Source organism: Pelophylax lessonae, assembly GCF_965119305.1.
Source record: "Pelophylax lessonae genome assembly, chromosome: 4".
Taxonomy (NCBI): Eukaryota; Metazoa; Chordata; class Amphibia; order Anura; family Ranidae; genus Pelophylax; species Pelophylax lessonae.
In genome coordinates, this window is record NC_138771.1 from 670,383,728 (window position 1) to 670,396,394 (window position 12,667).

The 12,667-nt window shown below is 45.2% G+C and overlaps 1 protein-coding gene across 1 annotated transcript in view; it reads left to right on the top strand.

The window, feature by feature from the left end:
- Window positions 1-517: 517 nt before the first annotated feature.
- Window positions 518-12,667, top strand: part of LOC309553103 (uncharacterized protein) — a gene marked incomplete at both ends in the record, with an annotated part of 128,987 nt that continues 116,837 nt past the window's right edge. The window contains one exon of the mRNA XM_082254000.1: window positions 518-2,085. Coding sequence (XP_082110126.1) covers window positions 518-2,085 — 1,568 coding nt within the window. The remainder of the gene's footprint in view (window positions 2,086-12,667) is intronic.

The following is a 12,667-nucleotide window of genomic DNA, read 5'->3' on the forward strand; positions in this document are numbered from 1 at the left end:
AATTTTATTGGAGAGGGAGGGGTTAATGTATGCCTGGTGCTTACTGACGTGTAGGGGGGGAGGTGACTGAGTGAGTCATGGACAGATCGGATGTCCAGCTATGCTGAACAGTCCGATCTGTCACTCCCTGTCACTATGGAGATCCGCCCGCTTGTGTTTACACAGGTGGGCGGATCTCCACACTAGATCCCCGGCGATCGGGGCAGAGCAGCGGCAATCGCCGCTGCTCCTCCCCTGGCCCGACTCCCGCTGTGAATGAAAACAGCGGGAGCGAGCCTCCGGCGGAGCGCAAGCGCCGCCCAGAAGGGGGAGTGTCTGACGACGTAGTACTACGTCGTCAGACGATAACGAGCCACTCTGCCGCAGTAATATTACTGTGGGCAGTGGTAAAGCGGTTAAAAGGTTAAATAACAAATCAACAGAGAGCTGAGCTCAGCCTTGCCCTGTGCAGACGAGTTGTAACGAGTTCAATTGTATTTCTAGCTCCAGACTTTCACTTTCATTTCTGCAGTCAGCAATGGCGTTTGCTGATCTGAGAGCTGAGCTGGAATGTTCCATCTGTCTGAACATTTATACAGATCCTGTAACCCTGAGATGTGGACACAACTTCTGCCAGGTCTGTATTGATGGTGTGCTGGATACACAGGGGGGGTCTGGAGGATATTCCTGTCCTGAATGCAGAGAAAATTTTCCGGATCGTCCTGCACTGCACAGGAACATGAAACTACGTAACATAGCAGAGACTTTCCTGTCTGCTCAGTCAGGTCAGGAGGAGTTTGGGGTCTTCTGTACTTACTGTGTGGACTCTCCTGTACCTGCTGTTAGATCCTGTCTACACTGTGAGGCCTATCTGTGTGAGAAACACCTGAGAGTCCACAAAAAGTCCCCAGAACAAATCTTATGTGACCCCACCTTGTCCATGGAGAGCCGGAAATGCTCCGTCCATAAGAAGATCCTGGAGTATTACTGCACCGAGGATGAGACCTGTGTCTGTATATCTTGTTCTATGATTGGAGGACATAAAGGACATGAGATGGAGTCACTGGATGAGGCTTCTGAGAAGAAGAAGAAAACACTGAGGAACGTTCTGCAGAAACTTCTGACAAAGAGAGAGGAGATGGAGGAAAGAGTCCAGAGTCTGGAGGAACACAGGAGGAAAGTAGAAGAAGAAGCAGCTGGAGACACCGAGAGAGTCACTGCCCTGTTTAGAGATCTCAGGAGACGTCTGGAAGATCTGGAGAAGAGAGTCCTGAGGGAGATCTCCGGGCGGGCAGAGCGGATCTCCATCTCCATCCGGGATCTGGAAATAAAGAAGGAGGAGCTGTCCAGGAAGATGGTGGACATTGAGGAGCTGTGTAACATGACGGATCCACTGACTGTCTTACAGGAATCAGACACAGGTGACTTGTGTGATACTGAGGATGGAGATAATGAGGACAGAGAGAGACATGAGGAACTCCTCCATGATGGAGGGGGTCTGGGTGTGGCGGGGGTCTTACACACAGGTTTATCTGATATAATAAGAGAGGTAAATGTATACTTCTATATACAGGGAGCTGCAGACATATTACTGGATGGAAACACAGCTAATTATTATGTACAGATATCAGATGACAGGAAAACTGTATCTGAGTCAGATATAGACCAGAATCACCCAGAAACACCGGAGAGATTCCAGTATTGTCCTCAGGTGATGAGCAGTCAGAGTTTCTCCTCAGGGAGACATTACTGGGATGTGGATGTCGGGGGGTCAGATGAATGGACAGTCGGGATGTGTTACCCCAGTATAGGCAGGGAAGGGAAGGAATCAGGGATTGGATATAATAAGAAGTCCTGGGGATTGGACAGGTATAATAATCAGTATTGGGTGATACATGACAGTGATTGGACCCCCTTACCCACCAATCTCTCCAGTAACAGAGTCAGGATAGATCTGGATTATGAGGCCGGGCGGATCTCCTTTTATGATCTGTGTGACCCGATCCGACACCTCCACACCTTCACCACCACCTTCACTGAGCCCCTCCATGCTGGGTTATATGTATGGAGAGGTTGTATAAAGATATGTGGGGGGAGGCGGGAGATGTGAGAACTCCGCCCACAGTCTAGTGACATCACAGGAATGGGTGGTGGGATTGGTTCATTGATCAGCCTATGATTGGAGGAAGTGGTGTCTCCTGGGAGAAGTATGAGGGCTGCCATTGTAGGCCTCCTTCTGAAAATTCTAATTCCCTGGCTGTGTGTAATGTAAGAACATATAAAGTTTTAGTAATGAGAAAATAAAAAATGACAGATATGATGGCGTCTGTCACTGGCATGAACACCGCAATCTTTGTTTTTCAGAGTCCCCCCTGTAACTTCCTTCCTTTACCTGTTGGTTCTGCTGTTATTTCCCAACTTCCTATAACAGACCAGTCTGTCCAGCAGAAGTGGCAGTTAGAGGGTTGGGACAAACTACTTACCACTAACAGGGGTGCTTAAAATGATCAGCTTTTATTCATTGATGGAAAACCTTTATCCGAAAAGGAGACACAAATGTTGGTGTAATGGCTTATAAAGTGTTATCTGGAGTTCTCCTTTAATTTGTTAGTCACCCCCTCTCTCCAGACAATGCTGCTGTCCAAGGGGGTCTCCACTGCCCCTCCATAGATAGAGGAGCCACCCTAAGACAGGAGGAGTGTTACTGGAAGGATCAACAGAGGAAAATAAAGGGGAAAAACAGAAAACAAATGCAGCCACTACATCTAGGGATTGGTAAGCTCCAATATATCTTATTTTTGTTTTTGGGTTTTATTCCACTTTGAGTCTCCAACCCGGAATAAGCATGCTGGGAATAAGAATCAGAGAAGTGTCAGAATTTCTTCTCTTTATACTTGTTCCGGGTCAGAGACTGAGACAGTATTTAAGGATAAATCATCAGCATGACAGCCAGGGAACTAGCATTCTCACAAGGAGAGTTCTTCAATGGCAGCCCCCATGATTCTCTCATGACGGATTCCCTTCAACCCTTTCTCTGCCAGAACCTTTTTTGCATTTATGTATAAAAAATCGTTTTAGTCTTGAAGATTAGATAAAACCCCCAAACATGATCTATTTTCTGGAAGCAGACACCCCAGAGAATAAAATAGTGTTAGTCCCAATTTTGTATGTCACACAATATTAGCACAACAGTTTATTAAGCACTACATTTCAGTAAATAAAACCCTAAAAATAATTTTAGGGCACACAGACACAATAAATGACCCACATTTTTGGTAAAAGATAAAAGATGAGGTTGTACCGAGTAAATAGATACCCAACATGGCAAACCTTAAAATTGTGTGCGCCCGTGAAATGGCGACAAACTTCGGTGCCTTATATTTTCCATAGGAGACACTTTATAATCCCCTACAGGTCATCAGTTTAGAGATAACTGTGAGAAATGGGCGGAGAGTTATTGATCTGAGTCCGGTGTGTGTGGTGATATGTAATGTGTGGTGCAATCAATGGCCTTGTATGTAGGTGTCCCTGACACGTGCATTTACATTCATGCATGTATGGGGGGAGGGGCAGACAAAGATTTTGGTGGGCTGACTTTAGGTGCTTTAATTTTTTTACATTTCTCTTAAAGTAAACTTTTTTTTCATCACATGGCGACAATGTGATGGTTTTTCGGGTGACAGATTCTCTTTAATGAGACATCAGGGGTAAAAAAGACCCCGAATGTCCCACCTATCTTCCATTATAGCTTATGGAGCACAGATCGCACTCCGTTAGCTTCTTCCCTGCCGGCTGGTGAAAGTGACAGCGAGGATCAGAAGTGACATTTTATACATCACTTCCAGGTCATTAGCAGGAAGCGGAGATCAGAGAATGGACATTTGCTGATCTCCATTCCCTCTACTTGGTGGCCCCACCATGCCGGTCACAGGTCCACCGATGAGGCCAGGAAACATGGCGGGAGCACGCCCAGGGGGGAATGTGGAAGTGATTTGGCGGCTGTGCAGCCACCTGATTGCTTCCATCTGACAGTTGTACTATGTATGGTGGTGGTGAAAGGATTAAATATAAGAAATGTAATTCAATAAGTGACACGATGATAAGTGCCAGCTGTGTCTGCATTCCAGGGACAGTTCCGGGATTTAGAGGTTTGTCCCTGGAAATGCTGCTGATTTGAATTATATTTGTGTATTTATTTTCTATTATGATTTGTATTACAGAGTCAGTTCACCTTCATGGTAATAATAATCGGTGACGGGTATTTTTTTCCTCATTTTCCTGTTTCTATCAATGTCGGCAGTTTTCAGTCCTGGAAATACACGTCTCCTTCATACAGGAGAGAATTCTGGGAAATCTCTGGAAGATATATGAGGAATAATGAGGTCTTCTCACTTCCTGGTAAAGCTGAACTCCGGGCTGTATTCATGTATAAAGAGCTGCCTTTATTTCTCTCTTCTATCTGCCCGGAGTTCAGCTCTAAATCAGAGAAGACCCCCGACATTCTCCTCCTCATTGCTTTCCTGAGATTTTCTTACATTTGTTCTCTGAATGTTTTCTCCTAAAGTCTCCATTTATATAGAGAAATGTTCTTTTATCATATAGTGATAGGAAGTGATTAGGATTTAGGCCCCATTCACGCTTTTGTGCGACTTTCCATTCGACTTTGCACCCAAAGTCGCATGACAAGTCGCACCCCATGTTTCCCTATGAGTACCGTTTATATCTGTGAGACTTCTAGTCACAGTGACTTCAAAGTAGTCTACTGGACTTCAAAGTAGTCTACTGGTCCAACTTTCATGCGACTTGGGGTCCATAGACGTCAATGTAAACCCTAAAAAGTCACATGGAAGTCACACCTACATCATATAGATGAGATTTTGATGTGACTTTGGATGAGTGCGGCCTGTGCTGAATGGAAAATGTACTTAGGTTTCTTTATTTTCTTAAGACTTACAGATTTTCAGAACAATTGTAATTCAAATTCTGTGGGAAGAATAGCTGGTTGTTAAGGGTCGGGCCTGGAAGCCGGCAACCACGTCCTTAAAAACTGATGAATCATTAGCTGTCAGCGGGTTTCCCTACTGACAGCTGAATGAAAAAAAAAAAAAGAATGCCAGCAAAAAAAAAAAAAAAACTGCTTGGGGTCCCCCCCCCAAGCATACCAGGCCCTTCGGATCTGGTATGGGTTTTAAGAGGCACCACACGCCAAAATTATTTTTTAAAAAAAAACGTATCGGGTCCCCCCAACATCAATACTAGACCCTTATCCGACCAGGCAGGTCAGGAAAGGAGGGGGATGACCAAGTGGCCCCTCCCTTCCTGCACCATACCAGGCTCTGCCCCAAAGAACCTTGTCCCCATGTTGATGTTAGTGGGGAAACCCACTGACAGTTGATAAATTATCAGTTGTTAAGGACGTGCGGCCGGCTTCCTGACCCGCTCCTTAACAACCAGCTATTCTTCACATTCCGATTGTTCTGAAAATGTGTACAGGCGGTCCCCAGGTTACAAACATCTGACTTACAAACGACTCCTACTTACAAACGGAGGGTGACAACAGGAAGTGAGGAGAAATCTAGCCCTAGGAAAGGAAATTCACTCCTGTAAGACTTCTCATGGGAAATGGTGTCTCCACTGAAGCTTTATCAGCTTTTCATCATCCTTGTTTCCACAACAACCCAAAACTTTTCCAAATCCAGCTGTCATAGGGACAGAAAGTGAGGTGAAATCTTCAGGGGTACAGACAGCAAAATTAATGGTAGAGGGGTGTTAACCCTTCCCTATGCTATCCAAAAAACGTAAAAATTATTATTTTGGCTGGGTCTACACTTAAAAGATTTACCTGTTCCGACTTACAAACAAATTTGTCAAAAAAAGTCATACCTTGACTATTTCCTGGTTCCCTTCAGAATTCCGGTACTCCACGTGACGGAGACGTGGAGACAGTGAGCGTCCATAAATGCAGAGTTCAGCCTCATGGGCCTGTGAAAACACAGAAACAAGCTGAAATATCATCTTCTTTTTTTTTTTCGGTGACAGAACAACACGAGTCCATGGTGGCGGGGTAAGTAGCAATTCAGGCCCAGTTGGCCATATACTAATAGACTGTGTTCAAACTGCACCAATTTCTACCCTGACCCAGAGGAGACCATAATTAATGTACACAGACCAAAATATGGACTGTCTCATCTTTTTCACTGTCAAGACGGTGACCGCATATTCTGGCATATGCCCTAATAATACCCATATGGACTAAGTGACAAGGGGAGTGATAATCACGTGATATTGCAGGGGCAATCAATATCTTTGACACATATACTCGTTCCAACATACGTGGTGCTAATTCCCCTAATTTTCACCATGATTCAAGTTGGGTTTAAAGGACACTGCCACCTGCAATAATGGGGTTTGTTTCAATTCAAGGGATGCAATATGCCAGGCCTTAATCCTGCAAAATAGGATACTCTGAACGATTGTTGGCTAAGAACTTTATTTCAGCAATTTTTTCATCCCTGTGAAAATAATTAATACCCGGAGTTATAAGACTTTTCACATTGGAGCATATAGAAGGCTTGATATTGAACTGTCCCCCACACCATATATCTATCCAGTGTTAATCTCATTGTTGGTACTTGCTATTTTTGTTTCACCAGTGCACTGGTTACAATTAGGACATCTGGGGGGCGGTCCGTGTGTGGAGTGCAAGTTTTAAGTGGTTGAGGCCCTGTATGTGTGTGATAGAATGAATGTGGTTCATTATACAGCTTTAGGTGTGACAGGTTTTTTTCTTGGTCTGCTGTAGATTTTAGCGACTGGATTTGTTGCCAGTCATGTTTTTTCAATAAAGAAGCTTTTGCATTTATCCCAGTGTTGAGTCTTTTTTGCAACTTCTTCACATGGGTTCCATTTTTTTGGATCCCTTGAAATTTGTTTTTAAAAACAGAAAAGCCTGCCAACGAGGAGCAAGCAGACGGGCGGGAGCCTTCAGTGGGAGTGGAGCACTTTTTTATTTATTCTTTCTCGGGTCCAGCGGTGCAGCGGGGGTCTTGATTGACAATGGATCTACATCAGGGGAGGTTGTTTTTTTATTTTTAATAAAATAGTTGTCAAAAACCGTGTTTGTGTTTTTGTGTTTTTTTTGTTCTATGTGACACTTTTCTGGTAAATGGATAGGCATGGGGTTCCCCCCAGAATCCATACCAGTCCTGAAGGATCTGGTATAAATTGGGGGAACAACCACACTGTTTTAAATGTATTGTCAGCAATTGCTTTGTTTACATTCTGCTGTCAGCGGGGAATCCTGCTGACAGCAGGTGAGTCTTGGTTGTTAAGGATGCCGTGGCCGGCCGGTCTTTAACAACCAGCTATTGTGATTTGTGAATATACAAAATAAGCGAAGACACAAACCAAATTCCAAAATTTGTTTTGGATCTTCAACATTTTTATTTTTTATTTTTTAATGCTGTTCCAAATTGAATCCACAAATATACAAAATTAATGCCAAAGATACGAAGCACATTTTGGAATTTGTTTGGTATCTTCAGAATTAATTTTGAATGTTTGGATTGGCATTCAAACTTTAATAAAAAAAAAAAAAAAAACATGGGGTCCCCCTGAAATCCATAACACACATTTCTCTGAGTATGCAGGCCAGGAAAAGGGTGGGACGAGTGAGCGCCCCCCACAGAACCATACCAGGCCACATGCCCTCAACACGGGGGTATGCTTTCAGGCAGTAGGTGGTTCCCCCCTGGAGCACCTTGTCCCCCAAGGGCCTCTTCCCCACAACCCTGGCCCAGGGGTTGTATGCGTATGCGGGGCATGACTTATTGGAATCTGAAAGCCCCCCTTTAATAAGAGGGTCCCAAAAAGCCCCAGCCCCCCCTTAAGTGCACGAATATGGGGTACACTGTACCCCTCATTCACCCAAAAAGTGTCAAAAATAAAAAGAAAGAGACAGTTTTTGAAAAGTTCTTTATTAAAAAACAAAAACAATGTCCCCTGAAGTAAATCCATCATCAATCACAATGAACGCCATTGCCAAAAAAAAAAACTGAGCTCTGGTACCAAGTGGTAAAAAAAAAAGGAGCAAGGTCGCCTGTCATAATTTATTTATCTTTGGTGGGAACTAGTGATGAGCCGAACACCCCCCCCCCCCCCAGTTCTGTTCGCACCAGAACCTCGCAAACCGAGGAAAAGTTTGTTCGAACAAACAAACCCCATTGAAGTCTCTGGGACTCGAACCTCGAAAATCAAACAGACTCATTTTGAAGGCTTAAATGCAAGTTATTGCCCCAAAAAAGTGTATGGGGGTCCGGGTACTGACCTGGGGAACATGTAGCAATGAAAAAAAAGTTTTAAAAATGATCGTTTTTAAAGGAGCAGTGATTTACTGATTTTAATGAGGCTTAAAGTGAAACTATAAAAATTAAAAATTCCTTCAAATATCGTGCCTGGGGGGTCCCCTGAATATTCCTGTAAACTAGTGCATCTCTATGATGTATGTAGCCTGCTGCAGCAATACTCACATTTCTAAAGGAAAAAATGTCATATGCAAATATAGATACAAATTTCAAATCACATGTACTTGTCACACGGGTGCAGAAAATTTTGGCCTTGCTTGTTGGTGGTGCCTGAACACCGTAACCCCTCACAGTTACTCTTGCTGGGTGCAGGAACGGGTCCTGCTGCTAACAAATCCATACATATTTGAAATTGCATATACTTGTCAAACAGGTGCCAAAAATTGGACTTTTGATGTTGCTGGTGCCTGAACAACGTAACCAACCCCTCACAGTTACTCTTGCTGGGTGCAGGAAAGGGACCTGCTGGTAAGAATTCCATGAACATTTGAAATTGAATGTGCTATACAAGTGCCAACAATTGGGCCTTGGTGGAAGGTGGTGCCTGAACACCGTAACCAAGGCCTCGTAGTTAGACTTGCTTGGTGCAGGAATGGGACCTGCTGGTAAGAATTCCATGAACATTTGAAATCGCATGTGCTATACAAGTGCCAAAAATTGGGCCTTGGCGGAAGGTGTTGCCTGAACACCATAACAAAGGCCTCACAGTTACTCTTGCTGGGTGCAGGAACGGGACCTGCTGGTAAGAATTCCATGCAAATTTGAAATCTCATGTGCTATACAAGTGCTAAAAATTGGGCCTTTGGTGTTGGTGGTGCCTGAACACTGTAACCCCTCACAGTTAGCAGGGCACAGGAACAGTGTCTGCTGTTTAAAAATGACATACAACATTTAAATTGTATGCACCTGCCATACAAGTGCAGATAAATTAGGCCTTGGGGGTTGGTAGTGACCTAAACCAAAAACATTGTTGGAAGCTAGCAGAATAAAGGTAGAGGAATAGGATAGGCAGCATATGCAGTCTTCAAGGGATGGCAGACCCCTAGCAAATTCAATCAGTTACAACAGCATCAGGGGCCTGATAGCTCTTGTTGATCCATGACTGGTTAATTTTGATAAAAGTCAGCTGGTCAACAGAGTCTGTGGACAGACGCACTCTTTTGTCAGTCACAAAACCTCCAGCAGCACTGAACATCCTATCGGAAAGCACGCTGGAAGCAGAACAGGCCAGTAGCTCCACTGCATATTGAGCAAGTTCTGGCCAGTGGTCCATCCTCAAGACACAGTAAGCCAGTGGATGCACAGCTGGAAAGGTCTCCAAGTCTGCTCTTGTGCCTAGATAATCATGCACCATATGATGGAGATGCTGGCGATGGTTGCTTAAACCTAGGACAAAAGAACTGTTTAAAGGCATCAGCCGCCTTCTCCACCGCTCCTCCTTTGGCTGAAGGATGCCTTAGAAACAGGTCCAGAGAATGTTGACCTCCCAGTGTCTGGAAAGGAGGTACACAAATTTTTTTTCAAGCCATCCTCAAGATGTTTCATCCTCTGCTCCCTCTGTGAAGGCAGGATGAGCTCTGCAACTTTACTCTTGTAACGTGGATCAAGAAGGGTTGCCAACCAGTAATTATCCCTCTTCTTGATAGCATGAATCCTCAGGTCCTTTCGCAGGCTTTGCAGAATCAGGGAGCCCATGCAATGTAAGTTGGAGGAGGCATGAGCTTCTGAGTCCTCTGGGTCACTAAGGATGACATTGTCAGCAGCAGAAGCAACCTCTCCCCAACCACGCACAACTCCTCTGGTTTCTGGTGAATCAAAACCATCCCTTGAAGACTGCTGTATGCTATCCTCTTCCTCTACATCCATACTGCCGAAATCCTCATCCTCCTCCTCCTCTTCCTCCTGTGTGTTTTGTGGCCCTGCAGGAATGATATCTGCATAAAGGGGGCCATGTGAGGAGAGGAAATCCTCCTCTTCCTGCCGCTGTTCTGCCTCAAGTGCTCTGTCCATGATTCCACTCAGCATGTGCTTCAACAGGTAGACTAGCGGTATTGTGTCACTGATGCATGCATCGTTCCGGCTCACCATCCTTGTGGCCTCCTCAAATGGTGACAGGATGATGCATGCATCCCTAATCAAAAGCCACTGGCGTGGCGAAAAAAATCCAAGCTCCCCTGACCCTCTCCTTGTGTCATACTCACACAGGTACTCATTGATGGCCCTCTGCTGCATGTGCAGCTGCTGCAGCATTGCCAGCGTTGAGTTACACCTAGTGGGCATGTCACAAATGAGGCGGTTTGTGGGGAGGTTGAATTCCCGTTGAATGTCAGATAAGCAAGAACTGGCATTGAACGAACGGCGGGAATGGCCACAGACTTTTCTGGCCTGCTTCAGGAGATCTTGGAAGCCCGGTATCTGCTCAAGAAATGCTGCACCACCAGTTTTAGAACATGTGCCAAGCATGGAACATGTGTCAAGTGTCCCTGTCAGAGGGCGGAGAGAAGGTTGGTGCCATTATCGCATACAACCATTCCTGGCTCAAGCAGTCATGGCGTCAACCATCTCTGAGCCTGCCCCTGCAGAGCTGACAGAATCTCTGCACTAGTGTGACTCCTATCCTCTAGACAGACCAACTGAAGCACAGCATGGCATCTTTTAACCTGACTGCTTGCGTAGCCCCTTGAACGCTTAGGGAGCACTGCTGTTGCAGAGGAAAAATTGCGCAGAAGAGGAGAAGAGGACATGGAGGAAGAGGCGGAGGAGGAGGTGGTGGAGTAGCCAGATGTGGCAGATCCAGCACCAGCTTTTTGGAGGCGTGGTGGCAAAACAAGCTCCAGCACCGAACCCTGTCCTGCATCCTTCCCAGCTGCCAGCAGCAGCAGAGTTACCCAGTGCGCCGTGAAAGAAATGTAACGTTCCTGTCCATGCCTGCTTGAACAGGAGTCAGCAGTAATGTGCACCTTCCTGCTGACTGCTTTGTCCAACGAGGCCAAAACACTACCTTCCACATGATGGTAGAGAGCCAGAATAGCCTTACGCGAAAAGTAATGCCTTTTTGGGACCTTCTACTGTGGTGCAGCACATTCCACAAATTTGCGAAAGGGAGCCGAGTCTACCAGATGAAAAGGCAGCAACTGTAATGCTAGCAATTTTGCCAAGCTAGCATTAAGAAGCTGAGCAAGTGGATGGCTGGGACAGTATTTCTTTCTACGGTTCAGCAACTGGGGTAGTGAAATTTGCCTGCTGCTCAAATCAAGCGGTGGTGTACTGCTAGCAGATTGGGTGCAAGTCTCTGTGCCACTCATTGCTATACCATCATCCCTCTCAATGCTGGTATTTAAGAAGGCATGAGGTATAGTAGGGTTTGAGATCGCAGATGAGGAGCAAGGTGATGTATGCTTGTTTTGATCTGGTGCCTCTCTCAGGTGCTGTTGCCAACGGACTGCATGGCAGGTCGTCATATGTCTTGTCAAGCATGTGGTGCCCAAGCGGTCGGTGATCTGGCCGCACTTGATCCGCTTTAGACAGATGCTGCAAACAGCAACGCTGCATTCTACTGCACAGGTGCTGAAAAAAGCCCACACTAATGAACTTTTTGGAGTCTGCGGGGATTTTGCAGCACCCTGCACCTGTGGAGCTCTGTGCTGTGATGCAATAGGTTGGCTACTGCTATGGCGGCCCATGGAGCACATCCTGCCTCATTGTGCGTCCTCCTCATCCTCACCCCCCTACTCCTCTAAAATGGGGAGGTAAGCGGCGGGACGGGGGGTACATAAAAAACCTTTTAAATCATTCCACTTTTCCTTTTGGCTGGAGACACTTCATTCTTTACAAGTTTAGTTTTCATTTTCCTAGCCTTACGATATGTGAATTGTGGTTGGGAGGGAATGAGAGGTCCCAAATCCCTTTTACCTCCTCCAGTCTCGGCCTATTCTGGAACTTTTTGTTCACATATAAAAATCAAACTTTTTTGCTAGAAAATTACTTGGAACCCCAAAACATTTTATATTTGTGTTTAGAGCAGAGGCCCTAGAGAATAAATTGGTGGGTTTTGCAATTTTGGGGGGGGGGGGAACACGCTGTTTTTTTTTTTAATATATATTATTTAACCACTTTAAGACCGGAAGGATTTTTCCCCTTAATGACCAGGCCCTATTTTGCGATTCTGCACTGCCTTATTTTAACAATTGCGCGGCCGTGCAATGCTGTACCCACATAAAATTTATGTCTTTGTTTCCCCATAAATAGAGCTTTCTTTTGGTGGTATTTGATCACCTGTGCAATTTCTATTTTTTGCGCTATAAACAAAAAGAGAGCGACAATTT